Here is a 25,927-nt window from a genome sequence, read left to right on the forward strand (position 1 = left end):
TACCCAATTATGCTAAACATTTGACAACCGTACAGCTTTTTCCATTCTGTAAAAAGCTGCAAATGAGCAAGGACATGGGCACTTCTTTTTATTCCCTCGTCAGCCACTCTTTGCCTCTCCCCAACACCCCCAACCACTCATCTAAGCCTGCTATTAGCTAATCCCCCTAAATCCTGTTTAATGGAACTGTGCCGTTAACAGCTATTTGGGACTAATTTACTGGTTCCCAGATCGCTTGGCACCTTCAAAGCAGTTCCAGCGGTACCACAGCGCCATGGCTCGAGTGCCCCACCGCCTCTGTTGCTTGTTTCCCTTATCAGCTACCCCCACCCCTCCATGTTCCTTCATGGCCTTTTGCTCCTGTTGGACATGGTCTCTCTGCGCAAGGCTGTTTTAAAAATCTTTACAGGCAGCCAAGGTCAGAGTGCTGGATCTGGTCCAAAAGATTTCTACTGTCACAGTCATAGAGGATTCTTTTTTTTTTTCGCCCCAAGGCAAATATATCCAAATTACCCTCTACCACAAGCAACTGCTGAGTCAGATGCCATGAACTTTACGAGGGAACAGACTTCTACCTGTGCATGGTCCCATAATACCTTGTTTCTATGTTGTTGTTTTTTTCTTTACACCACCCAGGTTATTTGTTATGGTTATATCTGCATTGTGTAAAACAGTTTGTACATCTGAATTTAATAAAATCAGTCTAATATCTTGGTCTCGGGGTGGTTTGAAGTTGTTGTGCTCGAGTGTGTATTTAGCTATACTCAATGTGGGAATTGTTGTTATGGCTGCCCTGTTTTTTCCGGCAGGTTCACTTGGCGACAATGTTTTTTCTGTTCCTAATTAAGATATGTGTGCAGTACAAAACAGAATGATCTTCGTCATCATCAGTTATATCAGATCTTAACGGCTGTATTTTTAAAGATGATTCATATTAAAAAAATGCAACTATACTTTACTCATTACATTAAAGGAGCCATGACATGAGGAATCAAATGTTCCTTGGTCTTTGTACTATAAAAGGTCATTGTACTATAAAAACATACTGCAATTTCAGAACTCCAAACTTCCTCCTCACTGCAAAAAGAGCATTTGTTGAAACCAAGCTGCCAAAATGACTCGTTCTCTACTTCCTCCACATTGTAATGTCACACGGTGGTAGACATTTGCATCTGACCGCCTCCACAACAACACATCGATGCTACGATGAGCAGTGAGATGGCAAGAAGAGTGAGGTGGTCAGTCAAGAGCAGAGAGCCAATCATAACAGTGGAGATTTATTGTCAAGACTTAAAGAGAAACAGACCCAAAACTGAGCGTTTCTGAACAAGGGTCAGAATGAGGGTGGACAGTTATCATGTTTTACAAATATATGGCTGTTTTCATGAAAAAAAAAACAAAAAAAAAAACATGACTAATATTATAAGTGAACATTAAGGAACATTTTAAAATAATAAAAAAAGGCATGTCATGACCCCTTTAAAGTCAACATGAAATGGTATTCACAACCCATTTTACTGTCGTAATGTGACACATTTTCAAGTGAAACAGGATATTCAATGATAAAAATATCTAGACCGGGACTTGATTTTATCCTTTGGGAATTAATTGGATTGTGAAAAGTGGTCTATATGACAGGTGTTTGCAAAGGAAGGTTGAAAACTAAGAGAGCTTTGTGAACCGGAAAAAAACAAATTAAAATTTTTTTTTTTTTAAATTTGTTTCAGAGGTGAAAAAAGTTATTACATTTTGACAAAGATCACGACAAACATTGTTTTTCTTTGGAATAACATATACAGGATACATATCATGCACAATAAAGTCAGGAATGTTTATTAAGAAAGTAAATAGGGTCAGTTCTGATTTCAAGTTGACTTTAAAGTTGATGTGTGTAATTGTTTCAGTGTTAAAATATTTCATTAGTTGTTTCAGGAGCTTCATCAGAAGAGTGCAATGCAAATTACTGATGACCTTTCTGGAATACCACAATACACTTTTATTCTTCTGCCCCATTCTCTGTATACAACCTTCTACTGATTTCAAATGATGTGTAGTTGGAGTTTGCTCATTTGACTCTGCATAGACAGCTAAGGAATTAATGGCTACGTAGACCGATGCTGTTTAATGTTCCTGTCTTTTGTGTGATCCAGACAGGATGCACATGTACAGTATAGGCAAGAACATATTGAATTATTGTAAAGATGCCTCACTGACAATACTATTTTTCAGAAATAAATGTGTGCTATCTGGGTTTAGTTATTGAGTGTGGCCGAGGTTTCTTTGCTTTTTGACTGAGATCTCGAGGTATTGCCACCTTCATTAGCATCACAGTTGTTGGTTTTCTGGCCAGGGGGCAAAAGAGCTGAGTGCTTGGGGCAGATGAGCACAAGGCTCTTTTGTAAACACTGCCAATGTGTTGTCAAGGTGAGACAGCACATGCCCACGCCCACACACACACACAGACACACACACACACACACACACACACACACACACACACACACACACACGTACGTATGCATCATATCATTGTTGGGGAAGCAACTACTTTGAAACTGCTTTAGCTTTCCCAAGTATTTTAAAATAGATAAGGTACAGTCAAGGTGACATAATTGTTTTATATATATTTTTTTAAAGTACTTGTAGTTCGCAGCACTAACAAAAAGTAGCTAACTACATTGAGACTATTTAAAAGTGAAGTGTGTATTTTTAGCAATATATAGTTTTTCATTTCATAGTTTAATCTGCAGAGACAACTGTAAGTAAGTAATTCGTTCGTTGAATTCCCCAAAAAGAGTCAAAAATGTAGTTTATAGCACTTTCAACCCTGCTCTGGTTGTTTGATTGGTCTGACATAGGAACACTGGCTCAATCAATGGAGTGAGTTTAGGGTGGGACTACCAATGTGACTTACCAATGGCAGACAGGGTGAGTGTTTAGGAAACAGTCATTAGCTCTGACCCAAATGACCCACTGTACACTATGCACTTACAGAACATACTATGCACTCAGCCATGTAGTGTATGAATTTTCAAAGTGTAGTATCATCCCAAATGGAACACGTATCTTTTTTTACTACATGGTAGCATGTTCCGTTAACAGCTGATGGAAGTTATGTTTCAAACGCACATGATGTGTTACCACTCAGTTCAACACCTATATCTAAAATGTTGAACATATTCACACAGCGTTAGCATTACCTAATTGCCAAGCTCTAATGGTAACCATTCAACTTACATTTGTAAGGGGCTGTCTTTTCTGAAGTTTCACTAGATGCTACATTCTCCATTGTTTACCATTGTTTTGTCAGACCAGCATTGCAGCCAGGTAACTCCGCCCCTTTCACTACATACGGCAAGCCTTGAGCGCATGAAGTGCTTGAAGTGTCCAACTTTCAACACACCGTTTTGATGGTTAAAGAAGTACATCATCCGGGTACTTGTGGTACACTTCTTTTTGTTGCATTTTCAGTGTAAACAAACTACTCGCACTACTTACACTTCAAAATGATGTAGAATAGTGCAGAAGCGTGTGTAGTTTGGGATGCACCTATTATATTTGCAATTCCATTCAGTACTAGTATTGGTGCAGAAATTACACATGTCAAATAGCCAAATCATTTGGGAATTTCTATTCATTTTCCCCATAGAAATGAATGGGTAACAATGGTAACCAGGATCCCCCCGGTTACCATTTTTTTTTACATTTGTTAGAACATCCAATCTCAAATTAAGCCAAAACAAGCCAATGTAGTTCATGATGAGATATTCATATTTTTTTCATATTTCTGTAAAAAAAAAGTCTGATTGCCCCTAAATGCATCTGATTCATTTTTGCAAGTGTACCAATGTTTATATTGAGCCTCTTGTTAAAATACATTAGGGAAAATTCTTTGAAATACTGAGAATTCTCTGGTGAAGGGCCGGCAATTGAGAGAGAAAACAAAGACTTTCATTGTAAGCATGCATATCCTGTACAGAGTGGTAGCGCCCAAGCATCCAAACCTCACAAGCCCCCATCACTAGAACACATTGTGTCTTTTTTAATATGACCCCATTAAACTGCATTTACACTATTAGTACCACCTAAACAAACAAACAAACACACAGTTAGAACACAAACACTCACACAGACATGTACATATCTGTCAAGCTTTGATTGATCAAAGTATCCTTTCTTTTGCCTGTATGAAACCTGTTGAAATGCTCATTTTGGCCTGATTTTTCTCATGCACAGGGCCATATTTCACAATTCGAAGAATGAAGACTTTGAGTTATTACTAGCATTAATCAAGACTTTGTGGCGTGTTTTAAAGAGGCAGCTGACTAAAGCTCTTAAGTATGTTTAAGTAGGTAATCTCTGCTTGTGTTGAAGTAAAGAAGGCTACGAGAGACAGAAGAATTCTGCTCTTTTTTTTTCCCAAGATGCCGCTTCTGAGCAATTCAGTAATGGCCATCACAAAGTCTCTGCTATTCCCTCAAGACATTTGAGTGCTGATAACCAAGAACAAAAGTGAATGATGTCATTTAACTACCTAATAGCACTGTAAATACTTTAATCAAGACATGAATTGTGGCATCTGAGTCACTTTTAGAGTTAACGTCAATGTTTTTCAGTGTGATAGCTCTTTCCAGATAAAAATACTGGTAACACTTTCTATGAAGCCCATTTTTATAATGCATTGTAAAGGCATTATAAATTAATTATACTGAATCCTAATGTTGCATAATACACTTTATAATATGTTATAACTTCTCATAAATAATTATAACTGTAGTTATAATACATTATAAGACTTTATCTATTCATAGTTATACTATAATGCATTACAACACAAGCAACATCCAATTGTAACGCAGTAGAAGCTAATAAATTAATCGTATAAGTGCTGTATAGTGTAAACAGTCAAAATGCTTTATGATGTGATCATATTATAAGTGGTCTTTGCCTGCTTTAAGTAAAGGGTAACACTATTTTAGGGATCAGAAATTAGACAGTGATTCATGACTAATAATTACACTTGTAGTTGACTAGTTATTGACTTGTTTGGCATTATAAAGTATTTACTAAGCCTTTATTGGCTGATTTCATGCTCTTGCTTTTTAGCCCCTTTACATTTGCTTTTGTCATAACAATTAATTTATTAGCTAAAAAAAAAAAAAAAAAAAAAACCGTCAGTAGCTAGTATGATGCAAATTACATCCTTTATAAGTTCTCAGTACTCTGTATGAATGTGTGGCTTATACGTATAAAATACATGTAGAATGCTTATAGTATTTCAACAAAGCAGGGAAGGTTAAGGTTAGGTTTAGGTTTAGGGATTGGTGTAGGGTGCCTGTGGGACTTTAAATAAACACAATAAACATGTTGCACTGATGCCCCTATACTGTATGGTCATATTTAATTAGGTGCGCTTAGTGCAAAGAAGATGCTTTTTGTTGCTTTTTACACTAAGCAACAAAAGTCTCTGCCTTCTATATTTGTTTTATACTTATAAGCTGCACATTCGCACAGTGTAATGAGAACCTATAAAGGATGTATTTTGCACCTTACTAGCTATTCGTATATTATGTTTTTACCTAACAAGTTAATTGTTAGGGAAAATTAAATGTAAAGAGGCTATTATGCAAGGGTAAGAAGTCAGCGAACAAAGGCTTAATAAATACCTTATAATTCTAAACAAGTCCGTAAATAGTCCCTTACAAGTCCAATTATTAATCATTAATTACTGTCTAATTTCTGATCCCTAAAATAAAATGTTACCAAGTAAAGTTACAAAAGCAATATCTTATAAACAGCCATAACATAAACTTGTAACATACAATACATTACAAGTCTAACATACTGTATATAATGGAAGTTATTTATAAAACAAGTCTCCAAATAAGATGCAGTTTATTGAATTTTGATTTTTATTATTATTATTATTCTTGGGTGTGTTTACACAAAAAGAAGCCTGGCTACATGTGTGATCAACATACACTTTTCTGATATATTTAACCCTGTAGCTTTACAAGTGTTTTTCAAAATTTACATTGAATGTGTGTTATTTTGTATTTTGTGCATGTGTACTGTATATAACTTCCAGCATAACTTGTAATGTCTTATAACCACTTAAAAATATCTTATGAATGTTCATAAGAATACATTGCTTTTGTCACTTTACTTAAAGCATACCTATTACAAATATACTGTATATATAATACATTATAACTTCTGCATATAAAATTGGATTTTGCGTGTGTTATAATGCACTATATTCTAATGTATATCTATGCATATGTGAGTATTATAATTATAAAAATAATTATACAAATATTATTATTGTTGTTACAATTATTTATGACAAGTTATAACATATTATAAGATGTATTATGAGACTTTACTAATGCATTATAATACCTTTACAATGCATTATAAATATGGGCTTTATAGAAAGTGTTTCCAAAATATTTATTGCAGAGAAGCTGCTCTTACCTATTTTGGGAGAATTAATAGAGTTCTTAGTTATGTTTAATCAACTCACCTACTTTGTTTCAGATATTTCATTTGTAAATAAAAATAGACACAAATTAGTTCATTGTTGTTATACAGTAATATTGTAGAGCTATAAAAGTAATGTATAGAACAGCACAGATTATTTGGTTTTGGTCAAATTTGATGAGGAATGTTTGAGTTCATATTGACTCTTGATTGCAGACTTTGTATCTTGGCACTGGGGTGGGACCTTTTTTGTACCTCTGTTTAAACTTTTTAACTTAGGTACATAATTATACCCAATGCACCTACTGTGTACATTTTAAAGGTACACTTATGGTGGGGGGGACTTCTCGTGTGTACCCAAAACAAGGATACCACCCCAGTGAAATTGTCAGGAGAAAAACAGGAGACTTTAACTTTCCATTTATCCTCCATTTAATCTTATTGATCTTTAGGAAGTAAAAAGTTCTCATTCATGATTTTTCTTACTTTGGGGTTGATCTGGATTTATTCACTATATCCTTCCTGTTGCACAAGATGGTTTGAACAAGTATACTTTGTTATAAACAGTTCTGGACCATTTGCAGAGAAAGTCTTCTAATTTTACAGGAAACAGATAATGTGGCAATTAAAAAAGAAGTCATTTAGGGATTTATTTTGTACTGTATTAATTTATTTTGTTGCATTTATTAAATCCTGAAACCTCTTCTATAAAACTACATATTTTATAGTGTTTATTTATTCTAATAAACTTGTTAATCAGCTATTAAAAGTTTTAACTGTAAAATAAGTACATAATCATTCATAAAGGGCTTATTCGTAATTTTAAGAAACTTTGAACGTGAAATGTCAGCAATTAACGCTTCAAATGGCAGTATTTCTCTCTTTCACGCCTTCCACCTAGCTTTAGCTGCCATGTAGAATGTGTGTCTGGCTACGGTCCAGCGTTCTCATGCCTCAGTCGAGCAGTGGATTTCACACAACATCTCTTTGTGAGCGCCCCAGATGGATTTTCCCTCACCTTGTCTGGGAGGTTCACCCGCTCCTCTCTTTCAAGAGTGCCCCTTTTCAGATCTCTCACTCTCAAAACACGAGAGCAGGGCCACGCTGACCTACATGGCCATCTAAGTGCTGCCTCGTGAATCACACTCACCTCACCTGTACAGTGAGAGTGTGGAGAAAAGCATAAGGGAAGGATAGGGGGCTCAAATGGATATTGAGAAACCAAAGCATTGAAGCTGAAGTGTGTAAATTTTTTGATGTCAAGATTATTTTTGTTATCCCAGCTTAATATGCAGAGACAACTGTAAGAAAGCCATTTGTAGGTTAATTTTCTTAAAAACTGTAAATATTTTTTTGTGTGTGTGTGTGTGTGGCGCTAAATATATTCCTCTGTTTGTTTTGAGTGACCCATCTATATCGACACAATAACATTGACTCAACCAATGGTGTGAGTTTGGGGCGGGACTATCTGTTTGTTCTATTAACAATAGATGGGGGTGTATTCAGAATGCTGTTTGAACGTTTTTTTTTTTTTGCTATTCCATTCGGTGCCACTAGTGGTGCAGAAATGACACACTTCAGCTTTAAATGAAAGATCCCAATAAATCAAAACTGTACTTTTGTGGCTTTTAGTCCATCTATGTTAGCTTTGAGGTCATCTGTATACATATTTAAAACCTACAGTTTTTGGTGAAAGAAAATGAACTAACTTTTGATGAGTTTATCTTGTTCGCAGGGGCGTATGCAATGTTTTTTCGAACACTTTACTCATACACATCCTTTACACATGAGATTAATAAGTTATAAATACAGTATAAATGTAATATTACAAATTACTGCACAGACAATGAGCAAATGAGCAGGTGAACTTGAACTAAGTAACGCGCTCGACAGAATTCGCAATTTGTGTTGTAAGTGCGTGGTTTCCTACAAAACGCAGTACATGTAACATTATATCATTATATCATTATATCAACTGTATAAATGCAAGGAATTCATAAAAAAGTAACTTCTGAAAAGTAGCTAATTCTTCAGTATATTTAATATAGGCTAATATTTCAGGAGCTCATGTTTTCGGGACAGTTTTCTTGTGTTGTTTAATCTTACATTTAAAAACAAATAATGTTTAATATGTTTGATACATGTTTAAATAATTGTAAGTAGTTTTCAAATTTTTCAAAATATTTGAATTTTTTGTTAAAGTTTGGTCTGTTGCGTATGAATCCCCTTAGAGGACAGAGCAGGAAGTTTTATTTTGAAACTTTGTTCTGAAATAGATTTGCGTTCCCTCTCAATAAGCTTTGCATGCCCTCACAATAAATTTACCATGGCTTTACTACATTAACCATATTTTAACCTTGATATTCATAGTAAAACCATAGTAATAATACAGGAAAGCAAAAAACTATGGTAATAAAAACAATACATTTGTGGTTATTATGGTTTTATTATAAATGTTTGTAGTAAAACCATAGCAGCCACAAGATTAACCACGGTTAATCCATAGTAAAACCATGGTTACTATATAGATACAGTATACTGTATTAAAACCATGGTTTCTGCTAAAAGAAAATGCATGGTTACTTTCCATAGTTACTACAATATTGCTATAGTAAAACCATGGCTTCTGCCAAAAAAACATGGTTACTTTCCATAGTTACTACAGTATTGCTATAGTAAAACCATGGCTTCGGCCAAAAACGATGGTTACTACAGCCTACAATATTATTATACTAAAACCATGTAACTGTCATGGTTACATATAGTTAAGCCATGGTTTTACCACAGTAACCATAATTAAACTATGGTATTTGTATAGTAAAACCATAATAACCACAATTTTTTTTAACATTTTTTTTTTTTATTATTACAATAGTTTTTGTTTTCCTGTATTATCACTATGGTTTCACTACAAATATCATGGTTAAAATATTGTTACTGTAGTAAAACCATGGTAAATGTATTGTGAAGGCACACAAAACTTATTGCGAGGGAATGCAAAACTATTTCAGAAAAAAAAAAAAAGCTCCCGCCATGTCTTCTAAAGGGGCTCTGTAGTTGCAGTCTGATAGCGGCATGCTTTTTATTATTATTTTGCACATTATCGTCAACTAAAATATTTTATATGCCATTCTAGTCAAAAATAAAAAATAAAATAATAATAAATTGACCAAAATGTATTAATATGACATGATAAAGTATTTACAAAATTTAAAAGACATTTTCGTCAAAGACAAAAATTATATATATATATATATATATATATATATATATATATATATATATATATATATATATATATATATATATATATAAAATAAATAAAAAAAAAACTGAAAAGGAGCACTGGTCCTACCACAACTTCCTGTTTCAACAAAAAATACAGTATGTACAGGAAACACAAGAAAGGAAATTGCATTCGTCAAACTATTTAAAGGGGTCTAATTATGTAGGTTAGCGTGCTCTTTATGCCTTAATTCATTTGTGTTTTTGAGATATCTTAAAAATACTTGATGAAGCTAAAGTGTGTAATTTCTGTGCCATTAGCTACACCAAATGAAATAGCAAAAATAATCATTTTCAAACTGGTTTCTGGAACTGGCTTCCATTGGTTAAAAACTAATTTTTCCACCCAAACTGATGCCATTGTTTGAGGCAATGCTGCTATGTATGGCTAATCAGATTGCTCAAGTTAAAAGAGCAATGGTTTGAAAGCATCACAAGTTCCAAGTGTTTACACTTTTCATGGGAATCAGCCTACACATAGCTTATTTATAGTTGTCTTTGCATATTAAACTGGGGAAGTAGAAAGTATTTACACACTGAAAACATTACACACATCACCTTTAACTCCTGTCATTACCAGACTGTTGCTGCCTACAAAAATGATCCTTTGTAGAGAACGTCATTATAATAAATCTTCGAACAACAACCGCCTAGTCAATATGGCTTTATTGCTGACATTAGTGTCCAGGCTTACCCAGGTCAGAGGTCAGTTTTGATGTTAGGCTGAGATGATCTAGAATTGGATTCACTGTTGTGAGCTAGGTCATGTGTTAACTGCCCAGCGCATAATTCCTTCACCGCTAAAATAGCCTTGCATGTGCTATGCTGTTTGTGCATTATTTAACATTTTTTGTCTATCGACTGTTTATGTTGTTGAAAGCCATTACAGATGCATTTGCATTTTAAAGGTGCTGGATTGTTATTAATGTCACAGTTACATGTGAAATGAATGGAAAATTCTTCCTTAGATTAACATAGACTTAATTGTATCAGTGTACAGAGGGAATTACACACACGCATTAGGTTATTTATTGTTGGAGTAGTTCAGCATTCAGATGCTTTAAAATTAGGGTGCTGATACTTATGAGCCTTTGAATAAAGATAAAGGCGTAAATGCAAAGATGAATACTAGAGTAAAGGCCTGAGTGTTAAGAAGAATGTTGCTTATTATGCAAATAATCGGCGGGGGGGGGGGGGGGGGGGAGGGGGTGCCTGCATGCTTCTTCTGAAGAATGCTGTGCAACTAATGATGTGCAGCACTACCTAAAAGAAAACAATTATTATAAAAAGGAATCTTGTTGTGAGCAAAAGTGGACTAGCTTTGGGCAGACATTTACGGAGAGGGGAATACTGTATCTTTATGCCCACCCCAAATCAAGGAGCTGTTTGCAAACATTATTTTATGTAGATCAGTACACAAACAGGAATAGAAATGGCACACAACCACTGAATAGATTCTAAATAGAGTGTCTCGCCATTCCTGTGATCAAACATTGCCAGGTTTCATAAATATTGACATCAAATGCAGAGCTGGCGTGCATCTCAAAACGATGCCACTGGTCTAATCAGCTTAAATTCATGATAAATACCCTGTCTCTTTATAGTGACAAATGCAGTCTTCAGATCTGTCCACACTGGGAGAGATTCAACACATGAATAAACACGCCACACTTTTTTAGTTCACACGTATACCACGCTTTGGGTGTTGCTTGCATTTCCTGTTCTCTCACCCTCCTTCTCCGTATTCTGTAGTGTGCTTTCAACTACTATACAACACTCCGTATATACTGTGGGTGTTTCTTCAGCTTCAGGGAATTTCATGTCCCAGATTTTTTTTTTTTTTTTTTTTAATTAACACATTTCAACTTTTTTTCTTTTTGTTATATGAAGGTCACATTAAAACTGACTTTTTTGGTTCTTTCCAAATGCCTTTTATGTATTGCTTTTATTGTTTTAGCCCTGTCCCAGACCCATACTTTTAATATTAAACTATCAAAATACATTTTAAAAATGGAAATTATTACATGTTTAAAACTTATTTTTACATGTAAAAATAATGTCTAGAAATTTTTCTAAAATTATGACTGTCCCACAGTTTTGGCATAATTTCCACTACACCAAACAATTTTGGCCCTAATAAAGTTCCTTGTTGAAAAAAGCATGTAAAAAGCATGAAGAAAAAAAATCTGAGGTAAGTCACTTGTGAGCAGAGTATTTTTATTAAATGTAATTTCCAATCAAGCTGTAATTTTGCCAATTAATGTAAAAAAAAAGTGAAAATATTATTTAATTGTGTGTATTTATGACTTTAATTATATCAGTGTACAGTGTGAAGCACACACACATTAGGTTATTTATTGTTGGAGTACTTCAACATTCATATGCTTTAAAATAAGCCTTTGAATGAAGAGAATATGTATTATATTTGAGCAGAATATAATGAATATATTTAAAGTATATTAATTGGCAAAATAACAGCTTGATTGGAAATTACATTTAATAAAAATATTCTGCTCACAAGTGATATTTACCTCAGTTTTTTATTTATTTTTTTTAGCACTTGTGAGCAGACTATTTTTATTAAATGACATTTCCAATCAAGCTGTAATTTTGCCAATTCATGTAAAACATGTGAAAATATTATTGAATAGTGTGTATTTATTTAGGATACATAAAACTTTAGCTATTAAATTTGCATCAGCAAGACAGCGAAGTCTGCCATTTTTTTATTTAATTTTTTTAAAAATAATCTTTAAAAATAAAAACAGACACATTATGGCCAAAAAAAAAAAAAAACGAAAATAGGTTGGTTATAATGTTGTTAATTATAGAATTCTATCTAGCAGACCTATACGAGTAATGCAACCAATGAAAATATTCTAGTGCTTGTCCAGTCAAATTAGTGGTCCGGAATTAACTGTTGTATAAATATGTTTTAAATGTATTGTGGAGTGTTGTGAATAGTTTTATCACAGCTAAATTGAGTTTATATAAATGTATACTTTCTCAGCTTAAAAGACATTAGTCAGTAATCTTTTTTCAGTTTTAAATGTAATAATGGAAAGAAACTGATATTTAAAGAAATGTACAAGCAGTGTGAAAAACTTAATGAGAGTCTCTCTGCAGTGATACACATGTTCCATATTGTTTTTGTCCTTTCTTTCAGACTAACAAAGGTGATGCCCTGGCCAATCGGGTCCAAAACACACTCGGAAATTACGATGAGATGAAGGAGCTCCTGACCAGCCATTCCAACCAGAGTCACCTCGTGGGCATTCCTAAGAACTCTGTTCCCCAGACTCCCGTAGAGAAACCCGACCAGCCTGGCTTTTTCCCTGAGGCACAGCGGAGCCGAGCTGCCCCCTCCCAACCTGGAAGCCACAGCACTTCCATGCCCCCACCCCCTGCCAACACATTGTCAACATCTAACGTTGTACATGGGCATCCAAGCAGCAAAAAGTCGCGCTCCTCAGACTGGTCCCGAGGGGGTCACGGTTCAAGTGGCACCCAGACGGCTCAAGCAGTCACCCGGGGGAAGCACTCCAGTCATGAACAGACCTCTAGCAGACATGATCAGGACCAAGAGGACTCGAGTCCCAATCCCAGTGGATCTGCGACTTTGTCACACTCCAACAGGAAGCAGACACAGTCTAACAAAGGACCAGCCACAGTTGAGCTTGGCCTCGGAAAGTCTCCCGTTGAGCAAGACTCTTGCTCCCACGTCTGCAACTCACCAATGGCCTCTACATCCCTGCTTCCTAGTGGCCTGTCGACGCCAACCTTTCCTCAAGGCCTCCACTGTAAACCCAGCACCGCTGTGCAGCAAAAACCCACAGCCTATGTCAGGCCCATGGATGGCCAAGACCAGGTCCCCAATGATTCCCCAGAGCTCAAACCCCCAGTGGAACTGGTGGAAGGGTATAACAGTGTGCCATTTGGAGGTCTGCTGGACAGCAAAAGCAGCACAATGGGGACCAAGGGCAAACTTCCGAAGCTGACACTGCCACAGTCTGGGGAGGTGAGTTTGACCATTTTTCCTCTTATGCAAATGTGAACGCTTGGCTAACCAGCAGTCCATTTGAACATGCTTAACATGTGTTCTTGCGTTACTGTGGCAGCAACAAACCTCACTATTAAAGGGGCGATACAGTTACGTTCAATAGTCTGTGCCATTAATTACTACAAATATATTGACTTTAGATTACTTGCTCAGCAATATTCTCAAACTGTTGCTCCACCATGACTGTAGTTGGGTTGAAAGAGAGAACTCAACCTAGAAATTAACAGTTCACACTAATGTCTGCAATAGCGCCCCTTGCAGCAACATTGAGACTACAACGCGTACTTTTGATGTGTTATAAATTGTGGTCTGACACAATTGAGGCATGAGTAAATTATGACATAATTTTCCTTTTTGGGTGAACCATCCCATCATTTCTGCATAGCAGTGAATTTAGTCAATAAGTCTATCTTTACACAGTAAGATAATATTTACATCACAGTGGACAGATACACCGATCAGCCACAACATTAAAACCACCTGCCTAATATTGTGTAGGTCCCCCTCGTGCCGCCAAAAGAGCACCAACCCGCATCTCAGAATAGCATTCTGCCAAATGCATAAATGTAAATGTAATGCTATTCTTCTCACCACAATTGTACAGAGTGGTTATCTGAGTTACCATAGACTTTGTCAGTTCAAACCAGTCTGGCCATTCTCTGTTGACCTCTCTCAACAACAAGGCATTTCCATCCGCAGAACTGCCGCTCACTGGGTGTTTTTTGTTTTTGGCACCATTCGGAGTCAATTCTAGAGACTGTTGTGTGTGAAAATCCCAGGAGATCAGCATTTACTGAAATACTCAAACCTGCCCATCTGGCACCAACATTCATCCATGCAATTATGTAATACGCCAATCATGTGGCAGCAGTGCAGTGCATAAAATCATACAGATATGGCTCAGGATCAGAATGGGGAAAAAATGGGATCTCAGTGTTTTGGACCATGGCATGATTGTTGACTCAGATAACCGCTCTGTACAATTGTGGTGAGAAGAACTGCATCTCAGAATGCTATAATGAGATGCAGGTTGGCGCTGTTTTGGCAGCATGAGGGGGACTCACACAATATTAATAAGGTGGTTTTAATGTTGTGTCTGATTGGTGTTTATGCATTATTGTATTATTACTTCACCTTACTAATAGTCATGAGCATTAATACTCATTTTCAGATCTTTCCTACGCCCTTGCTCTTTCTCAAAAGGCATCCTTCTGCAGATGTTATAGTCATTTGCTCTCGTTTGGATGTGGATGTAGTTGGACAGGAATAGTTGGCAGATAACACTTGGCTCTGTTGATGTTCCCCTGGCTAGGTCTGTTTTGCATTGAAACTTGGCAGAAAGAGTGGTTGACATAATGGTGTAGTTCATTAATAATCAGCTAAGCAACCTCAGGGTTTCCTGTGCACCTAACTATTCCCGAGGAGGTCTTGTTGTTGGCATGTTTAAGGATCTATTTCTTTGTAGCTTTACAGTGTTAAACAGAGGGAAATTCTGACCTCAGCGATTTGTTCGTGCTCAGGTTGCTAAAGTACATTGATATTGGCTCTCCTTGGAGAGCAGAGAACAATTCTGGAAATAGTCATTAAGTCTAATGAGAACATCTGTATTATTGAACACAAGTAGAACAAATTTTATGGTTGTGTATGCTTATATTCCCAGTTGTATCCAGTGCTTGAATATGTAGACTTTTTCTGAATAAAAATTGTAGTTTTGAGTAAAATAATGCACTTCTTTGTTCAGTAAGTAGGTGAGGGTGTTTCCCAACATGCCATTATTGTAGGGTATAGGAATTGAGACATGATCTTATCTGTCTTGACTGGCTGTGTCTTAAATTGAGGTATATATACCCGAATTCCTTTCTTCGTTTGGGCTGTGGTTTGTGCACAGACCTCTGTAATTACACTAACCGAAAGGCTTTACAATAAAATTAAAGTTACTAATGCTGCTACAGATCTAAACAGTATGATATTACAGTCTCTGCTGTAATTAACCCTGCAAATTTTTTAGAAATACAAGGGGAAACCATTGAAGTCACTCAAGATGAGTTGGTTTTAAAATCTAAGTAGTGGTATAATGGAAACATGCCAAAAGATATCCAAAGAAATGTCTTTTTTTAAGTAGCTCGCTATTCAAAAGAGATGTTAAGGGGTAATCTGTAAAGCTATTTTGATGAAAGGAGAGATAGTTGTACTTTATATTTTGTATCTTGCTCTAAGGCACAATAGTTCTTCATAGAGGATTTAAATGTGTAGTTTGAATGTGATTATGGCAAATATTACGGTAAACCCTGCAAACAGAATTTTCATTTTCTCAGTGCCTGGTTCGTGTGAAATGTTGCCAAGTCTATGTTTTGTAAGATTTTTATTTTTTTTGCATGGTTTTGCTTAGGTGACTTGTTCACCTCTTATATAGGCGGAGATACTGTCAACATTTACTCACTCTCATATCGTTCCAAACTCATATCACTTACTTTCTCTCACAATAGGAGAAATGTTGACACTGCTCTTTTTAATATATAATGAAAGTGAATGGTGACTGAGACTGCCCTAACATTCTGCCTCAAATCTTTTGTGTTTCATGAAGAAAGTCATATGGGTTCAGAGCAACATGTGGTTGAGTAAATGATGATGGAATTTTCATTTCTAGGTGAGCTATCCCTTTAATTAGTCTCTCAAAAGGTCATGTTCCTGAGCATGTAGACACATCATCTTTGCAGGACAGGGGCCCATACGTTCTGAATTAACCCTCCAGAGGTTAAGACACAGGAGCTTTATCACCGGCAATGTAAACTTCATCCCTTCTGTTTTGCTGACACTTAGAGTAGATTCCTGTTGACCTCGCTTGGAGCGTGATACATGAGCCACGCTAAAGCCTTTTACAAGCCATGTGGTGCTTTCCCCTTCCTTAGAATGGCTGCCAACCAGGGATTTGAACCCATGGCATCCTATAGAGAGAAATGACTGCACTTTATAGCCCAGAATAGTCCTTTTGGACAGAGGATACCTTCATATACAGCTTAGCCAATAGGGGATCCAAGACTAAAGATAATGCATTGTGGCGGACTTATAGTTCTGTTATTAAGCTTTAGGCTTGTGTTTGGCTCCTTAACGATGGAATGTATTGACAAGTGCAATTTTCTATCCTGCGTTGACATATTTCCTGTTGACTTGTCTCTATTTACAATAGCCAATAAGCTTAAGTTACATTACAGCCATGAATCCTTCTTTGCTACTTGCTAGTCAGGTCGTATTAAGGGGAGGGACAAAAAATTGTGTAGTGCAACATGAGTCATCAATATTTCTACATCAATATTTGTTTTTTGGAAGAGAAAGAATTTACATTGTAAATGCTGTACATACTGTATCTGCTAAAGGTGGATTTATATTTTTTTTGGTAGGCCACTAGCATAAAGATGGTCTCAAAGCTAACACACATGGTTTTGGGCACTCTTTTTGGAGACCAAGCTAAACCAACTTGAGCTGGCTGGGAGATCAGCTTAAACCAGCTAAGGCCAGCTTGACCAGGCTGTGAGACCAGATAGACCAGCTCAAGACCAGCTTGGCCATGCTGGGAAACCAGCTAAGATCAGCTTAAACCAGGTAAGATCAGCTTAGACAGACTGAGAGACCATTTTAAACTGGCTAAGACCAGCTTGACAAGTCTGGGAGACCAGCTATGACCAGCTTACACCAGCTAAGACCAGCATGGCCAGGCTAAGAGACCAGCTTAAACCAGCTAAGACCAGCTTGACCAGGCTGGGAGACCAGCTTATACCAGCTAAGACCAGCTTGACCAGGCTGGGAGACCAGCTATACCAGCTCAATACCACATTGACCAGGCTGGGTGACCAGCTAAAACCAGCTTAAACTGGCTAAGACCATCTTAAACACCTAAAACATGATAACCAACAGTACAAGCCCCAAATGGCAGCACTAAGGAATTCCTGCACTTTAGGCTTGAGGCGGTATCTTGTGAGAGGTATTTTAATGTATGGTGAATTTGAAAAATTAAATTGCCTTGAGCTTGTTTGAGCAGTAGGTTGATATTCCCATCGCTTATATACGAGCTTAACCCACAAAAAGAAAACAAACCGAATAAGATAAGGTGCGGTAAACAAGAGTGGCATATGATTGAACAGGTTGACTCACTGCTATCCAGCCATGACAAGGCAACCAGCTGTTCTTCCTCTTTGTTCCACGGGGATCTTGATGGCTATCGACCTGCAAATTGCACCATTGCCCATCTTGAAGCATATGGTGTGTTCGCGCCGTACAGTTAAGCATGTGGCAAGAGCGAAAACCTGGGGAATTTTAATTGCTCTGAGAGCATCCTCAGACCAGTCAGCTAGCAGGAAAATGGAGATGGATGTTGTTATTGCAAAGAGGGGCAGGCGTAGAGAGAGAAGACCCCCTGTAGGGTGGGCCCCAGCTGGGTCTACGCCATCTTTCCCTGACAGATGAGTCACTGCCTGAGAGTGAAAAGAGAGAGATGCAACAGAATTTTTTTATTTTTTTTATTTTATAAAATGAGTAAAAATCTGAGAGCTAACAGAGTTAGCAGGTTTGAAATAGAACACAAGAGAGTGCATGTAGAGCTGCTCTTTCAAGATGGCTTTCGGGAGAAAAGAAAACATTCAAGGACGTTGATATGATTTTTTTCTAGCCTGCCTTAGTTTGTTAAAAGGAGTGGATTCTGTAGAAGCGGCTCTCATGGGATTCACCTGTACTCTGTTGTGCTTGCTACTTATTATTCCACAGCTCTTCAGGCTTATTTATCCAGGTTCGCTTTGGCTGAGGTGTTGAATTGTGTGAAAGCCTTTTCCTGATTGTACATCCTACCAGGTTTTTCTTTGTTGTCACATGAGCGAATGGTATTTTATTTTGCTCAAAAACTGGCGGAATGCTTTTTTTATTGTTTTTTTTTTTATTTTTATTTTTTTTATTATTATTATTTTTTTTTTTTTAATGAGAAACATTGTCAGTGGTGATGTGCCATTCATGCACAAATCATTCTTTTAAGCCTTTTAAATTATTCAGGCAATATCTAAACTTTGAAGTGGGTGACATATTGTAACAAAAAACAATGCAACATTTGACAGTTAAAAAAGACATTTTATTGCATTCATTGCAAAAAAAAAAAAGATAATAATAATAATAATAATAATAATAATAATATATATATATATATATATATATATATATATTCTCTGAACAAAGAAAATTGCCACATTTATTTCAGAATTCTCAATGCTCATTGTCAATAGCTATTAAAAAAGCTTTGTGGGACCTTTCATACTTGAAGTCAACGTGGGTTGCGAATGCCGTTTCACTTTACTTCTGTAATGTGATGTATTTTAAAACAATGTATTCAACAAGAAAATACATTTTGGACGGGACTTGATTTTATTGGATAGTGACAGGTTGTTGGAGGGGAGAGGTTGAAAAATCAGAAAGCTTGGTGACGTAAGCAGAAAAAAATTTGTTTCAGAGGCAGAGCAAGTAATTGCTTTTGATAAAATATTGCGAAGACAAACATTTATTTTCTTTGGAATAATTTTTACCAATGAATCGTTTACAATAAGAAAGTCAATAGAGTCATTTTTATTTCATAATGACTTCGTATTGAAATAGTGATAGACAGCAGTATTTAAAATAAGAATATGTAAAATGCAGAGTGAATATTTAAGCGAATTAAATGTCCGAATGAACTGATTCGTTCAAATGAATTGTCTCTCAACACTAACCAACCAGTGTCACAATAGCTTAGTAGTGCCTTTCTAGCTTAATTGCATTGGATGCCACACATCTCTGCTCTGGTAAAAGAGAAACTCCTAAAACTGCCATCCTTTGGGTTGAAAGAAGCTTGTTCCTCTTGATAGACATGAAATGTTCTCTTGTGCCACCCCACCACATAATATTTTGACAGGTTGAGCACTCAGCAGAGTGATAAGACTGTGCTAAATGGCACTGGAAGCATTTTGTTATCGCCTGGTGTATTGATTAGTGTCTAGCATGCTGGAACTCACTGTAAAGGAGATGCCCACGTTTTTTTTTTTTTTTTTTTTTTTTGCCAGTGTGTGAGACATCGACAGGCAGATAAGACTATTGATCCATCCAAAAACAGTTATTGCACCCAGTATTACCCAGGCTTTATGTGACTAATAGCTTTATCACTTTGCTTCTTGAAGCGTAGATTTGACAAGACAATAATATTATAGCAGGGCCATGCTGGGAATGATAAAATGATAAATGCACTGAACATGTTGAGACAGCATCATAATATTTTGCTATCCTGGGTATTCGTTTTTATTCAGTCAAATTTACACACTGTAATTATGATAAAGATTTTACAGTTAGAAAGTTGTAATTCCTGATCTTTTGGCATGTAAAGTAGACTATTGTATAAAACAGATGGCTGTAATCATATTGATATTAAATTATAGACAATTATACACTCAAACTGATAATATTAGCTGTCATGTCAGTTAATTTTGTGATATCCTGAAGTCTCACTGCGTAATAAAATAATAATAATAATAATTTTCTTAATTATCTTTTTTTTGTCTTGTATTCCAGATAGATAGATAGATAGATAGATAGATTCTATATATTTCACTGAAGACAAATCTTTGTATATGTATCACCTGCTCCATCATTTTGAGTCATTTTGTCCCTGAAACACATTTTTCAAGTTGTATTCTCTGGTCTGATGAAACGAAGATTGAACTGTTTGGCCTCAATTCCAAGTGTCATGTCTGGAGGAAACCAGGAACCGCTCATCACCTGCGCAATACCATCCCAGCAGTGAAGCATGGTGGTGGTAGCATCATGCATCAACGCAGCAAAATACAGAGATATCCTTAATGAAAACCTGGTCCAGAGCACTCAGGACCTCAGACTGGGCAGAAGGTTCACCTTCCAACAGGACAATTACCCTAAGCACACAGCCAAGACAACACAAGAGTGGCTTAGGGACAACTCTGTGAATGTCCTTGAGTGGCCCAGCAAGAGCCCGGACTTGAACCCAATCAAACATTTCTGGAGAGACCTGAAAAACCTCCACCAATGGTGCCCATCCAACCTGACAGAGCTTGAGAGGATCTGCAGAGAAGAATGGCAGAAAATCCCCAAATCCAGGTGTGTAAAGCTTGTCGCATCATACCAAAAATACTTGAGGCTATAACCATTGCCAAAGGTGCTTCAACTAAGTACTGAGTTAAGGGTCTGAATACTTATGTCAATGTGATATTTCAGTGTTGGGGGGAGGCAACAAAGCAAAATATGAAAAAAAAAAATGAAGGAGTCTGAATATTTTCTGAATGCACTGTATATATACACTGGCAGCCAAAAGTTTGGAATAATGTATATATTTTGCTGTTTCGGAAAGAAATTGGCACTTTAATTCACCAAGTGGCATTCAACTGATCACAAAGTATAGTCAGGACATTACTGATGTAAAAAACAGCACCATCACTATTTGAAAAAAAGTCATTTTTGATCAAATTAGACAGGCCCCATTTCCAGCAGCAATCACTCCAACACCTTATCCTTGAGTAATCATGCTAAATTTCTAATTTGGTACTAGAAAATCACGCCATTATATCAAACACAGCTGAAAGATATTTGGTTTGTTAAATAAAGCTTAACATTGTCTTTGTGTTTGTTTTTGAGTTGCCACAGTATGCAATACACTGGCATGTCTTAAAGTCAATATTCGGTCAAAAATGGCAAAAAAAGAAACAGTTTTCTCTAGAAACTCAACAGTCAATCATTGTTTTGAGGAATGAAGGCTATACAATGATTGAAATTGCCAAAAAAAACTGAAGATTTCATACGATGGTGTACACCACAGTCTTCAAAGACAAAGGACAACTGGCTCTAACAAGGACAGAAAGAGATGTGGAAGGCCAGATGTACAACTAAACAAGAGGATAAATACATCAGAGTCTCTAGTTTGAGAAATAGATGCCTCATATGTCCTCAGTTGACAGCTTCATTGAATTGTACCCACTCAACACCAGTTTCATGCACAACAGTAAAGAGAAGACTCAGGGGTGCAGGCCTTATGGGAAGGGTTGCAAAGAAAAGCCACTTTTGAAACAGAAAAACAAAAAGAAAATGTTAGAGTGGGTAAAGAAACAGATATTGGACAACAGATAATTGGAAAAGAGTGTTATGGATCTTAACCCCATTGAGCTTTTGTGGGATCAGCTAGACTGTAAGGTGCGTGAGAAGTGGCTGACAAGACTATGGCAAGTTCTACAGAAAGCGTGGGGTGAAATGTCACCTGAGTATCTGGACAAACTGACAGCTAGAATGTCAAGGATCTGCAAAGCTGTCATTGCTGCATGTGGAGGATTTTCTTTTAATGAGAACTCTTTGAAGTAGTTTAAGAAGTTCTGAATTTTTCACATTATTAATGTCCTGACTATACATTGTGATCAGCTGAATGCCACTTTGGTGAATAAAAGTACCAATTTCTTTCCATAAGAGCAAAATCTTTACATTATTCCAAACTTTTGGCCGCCATATATATATATATATATATATATATATACACACACACTATCGTTCAAAAATTTAGGGTCACTTAAACGTACTCATTCTTTATTTTTACATTTTTTATTATTATTATTTTTTTTTTTTCTTCACATTTTAGAATAATAGTAAAGTCATCATACCTTTGGAATAATAGAAATGGAAATATGGGAATTATGTTGTGACAAAAAAAAAAAAAAAAACCCAAAATAAATCAAAACTATGTTATATTTTATCATCTTCAAAGAGGCCACACTTTGCCTAGATTTAGCAGAAATGTACACTTGGTATTTTCTCACCCAACTTCTTGAGGTATCACCCTGGGATTCTTTTTAAACAGTATTGAAGGAGTTCCCATCTATATGCTGGTCACTTAGTGGCTGCTTTTCTTAATTATTCGGTCCAAGTCATCCATTTCAAAAACTTTTTTTTTTTTTAAATACAATTTTAGTTTTGTAATTAAATAAATTCATATGTTGGCACAATTATATTTTTGTCTACAAAATTAATTTCAAATATTTAAGCATATGCCTTCAGATCAAAAGGTTTTTAAGATCATGAGAATCATTTCAGGCAAGTGACCCCAAACTTTTGAACGGTAGTGTATATACATGTACGTATATATATATGTATATATATATATATATATATATATATATATATATATATATATATATATATATATATATATATATACGGACGTTCTAAGGTGTGCAATTATTTTTCAGTAAACACATGGCTATGAAGTAGGTCCAGGTCTTAAACGCATTACAGTTTCATATCACTTTGCCAAATTATATAAGTTATTTCAAAACGTCGTACAGGCTACCACAGCAAAATAACCAATTAAAACAAAGACATTGGTTAAGTAAATCAGATTAGAATGTCAAACAATGTTTAGAATATCCTAAATTTATTTCAATTTCTGCTGAACAGTGTGCATCGTGGCCACATTACCACCTCGGGTGTGCATTATTTTTCATATACTGTATATAGGCCTATATACAGTAGATCGCTCTTTATAAAGTACAACTTAAGTGCTTCGTTACGGGAGCTGACCAGTCCAAAGGTGCTGATCACTTTGGCCAGTATGTCCAGGTGTTTGTCTTCTCAAAATGAAGATTTTGTGAAGACGTGAGGCGACAGGGACAGACCGAAAGGGAGGACCTTGTACTCGTATGCCCGGCCCTTGAAGGCGAACCACAGAAAGGGCCTGTGCCGAGGTAAAACCGAGACGTGGAAGTACGTATCCTTCAGGTCTACCGCCGCGAACTAATCATGATGCCGGACGCACGGCAAAATTTTTTCACACATTTCTGCGTCAGCATCTTGAACGGGAGTCTGTGCACGGCCCGGTTCAGTACTCGCAGGTCCAAGATTGGCCGCAACCCACCGCCTTTCTTTGGCACGATGAAGTAGAACCCTTTCTTCATCTCAGCTGGAGGGACAGGCTCTATCGCGTCCTTCTGCAGAAGGGTCGTGATCTCCGCATGCAGGGCAGCGGTGTTCTCGCCCTTCACTGAGGTGAAACGGACGCCGCTGAACCTGGGCAGGCGCCTGGCGAACTGAATCGCATTGCCGAGTCGGATGGTCCTGGCCATCCATCGTGATGGGTTGGAGAGTGCTAGCCACACCTCCAAGCTTCAGGCGAGGGGCACCAAAGGGACAATCACATCTGACGTACCTCCTGGTGGGGCCTCGCGGCAGGGCGGAGCAGAAGATGCCACGTCAAGGAGCCTCGCATCCCGAGCTTGTGGCTGTGCTGAGGGAAACATAGAAGCACTTACCTTGCTCTGTATACCCACCATAGGACCGGTCAGTGATGGGGGAGGAGGGAGAATGTCCTCATGACTCGTCACAACCGCCTGGGCGTGGGTGAGTGTGTGCCGCAGCTGGGCGGGCAGGGGTGGGGGGCCCGCCTCGGCAGCGCCGTGCCTGCCGTGAATGTGCGGTGTCCGGCGGTCATAACACTGACGGCTGTAAACACCGGCTGTGTGACCCAGGAAATGAGGAAACCACTTTTTCTTTGAAAATGTGGATGCAGCGAAATCAAATTCAAAGGATACAAAAGATCCTCCTCCTGGCCCTCCACCGGGGGATGTAGTGGTCTGTATACCAGCTCCGGGATTCCAGCGGGCCTCTTCCTCCCTTGGTCGTTGTCTCAGGGGTGCTTGGAGGCCTTCCTGGGGCTTCCTGCAGAGGGTTGTTGCGGCAGAGCCGGTGTTGTCACCGCAGGGGGACACCCTTGGCAACGAGCAGATGGGGTGTGGGACCTTGAGTCACGCCAGGGCAGGATGTGTTGGATAGCCTCCATCTGCTTCTTGACCACCAAGAACCACTGGACAAAGTCCTCGACGGTGTCACCGAACAGGCCAGCCTGGGAGATGGGAGCATCAAGGAAGCGTACCTTGTCGGCATCCTTCATCTCGACCAGGTTAAGCCACAGGTGGTGCTCCTGGACCACCAAGGTGGACATCGCCTGCCCGAGAGCCCACGCCATGACCTTTGTCACACCTGGGGAATCGCCGTGTACCCCCTGGCCACCCCACCGTCGAGGGTAGTGAGAGTGGAAAGGCTCAGTGGTTGGGACCGGGCGGTAAAAGGTGCCTGCCAGGACTTCGTGAGCTCCTCGTGCACCTCCAGGAAGAATGGAACCTGGGCGGGATGTGGCTGTGAGCGGCACTCTGAGCCCAGGAACCAATCATCAAGCCGTGAGGGCTCAGGGCAGGGTGGATGGTTCCACTCAAGCCCGACGCTTGCGGCAGCTTGGGCAAGCATGGCCACCAGCTCCACATCGGCCTCAGACTGGGCGACCACACCCGAAGCTGCGATCGAGAGCTCATCCTGCTCTCAAGCCCTGAATGAGACACCAATGCCAAACGAGCATACTGGGGAATGGGAGGTCCGTGGGGGATTACCCGGCGGAACCACTCCCATTGGGGTCCCCAAATCGCCCCCAGCACTAACCGACGTGGCCTCGTACCCGTAGGCAGAAGGACCGGGGCGGGGGTGGCTGGAGTGACTTTCCCCTTTAAGAAGGAAAGCCTTGACCGCAACGTTGCCATGGTCACGCTCTCATGGTGAGAGCATGAGCCATCCATGAACGCTGTCTCAGCATGGCTGTAGCCCAGACACGTGAGGCAGCGATCGTGGCCGTCAGAGGCGGAGAGGTAACAACCTAAACCAGGAAATATACACAGACAGAAAGGCGTCTTTAAAAAGACGCTCTCCATCAGTGCCACTTTTTTAGAGGAAAATATACACTTTTATTATTAGAATATATACTCTCTTTTAGCTGTTGAAGTGCCCAGGGGCGTTCTCTGCATATATTCGTGTGGGAGGGAGAGAAACCGCTGAAATGCGACATATATCCAACAGCATATGCAGAGGTGAATGGAACGACAGTGGAATTCAATGAATTAATTCAATGAATGAACACCGCTCGGCTCCGAAGAAAAATCTGAATGAGTGGTTGCGAGCCAGCTACTTTTATACCCATATGTCCAGGGGACTGGCATGGAAATTCCACTCGCCAATTCCCATTGGTTTTTTCTCAAAGAT

The 25,927-nt window shown here is 38.1% G+C and overlaps 1 protein-coding gene across 1 annotated transcript in view; it reads left to right on the forward strand.

Annotated features, from left to right (window-relative positions):
- LOC127412578 (AF4/FMR2 family member 2-like) overlaps positions 1-25,927 on the forward strand; it is a 282,293-nt gene that overhangs the window by 81,568 nt on the left and 174,798 nt on the right. The window contains exon 3 of the mRNA XM_051649043.1: positions 12,935-13,786. Coding sequence (XP_051505003.1) covers positions 12,935-13,786 — 852 coding nt within the window. The remainder of the gene's footprint in view (positions 1-12,934; positions 13,787-25,927) is intronic.

This window comes from Myxocyprinus asiaticus, chromosome 22, assembly GCF_019703515.2.
Source record: "Myxocyprinus asiaticus isolate MX2 ecotype Aquarium Trade chromosome 22, UBuf_Myxa_2, whole genome shotgun sequence".
NCBI classification, from domain to species: Eukaryota; Metazoa; Chordata; class Actinopteri; order Cypriniformes; family Catostomidae; genus Myxocyprinus; species Myxocyprinus asiaticus.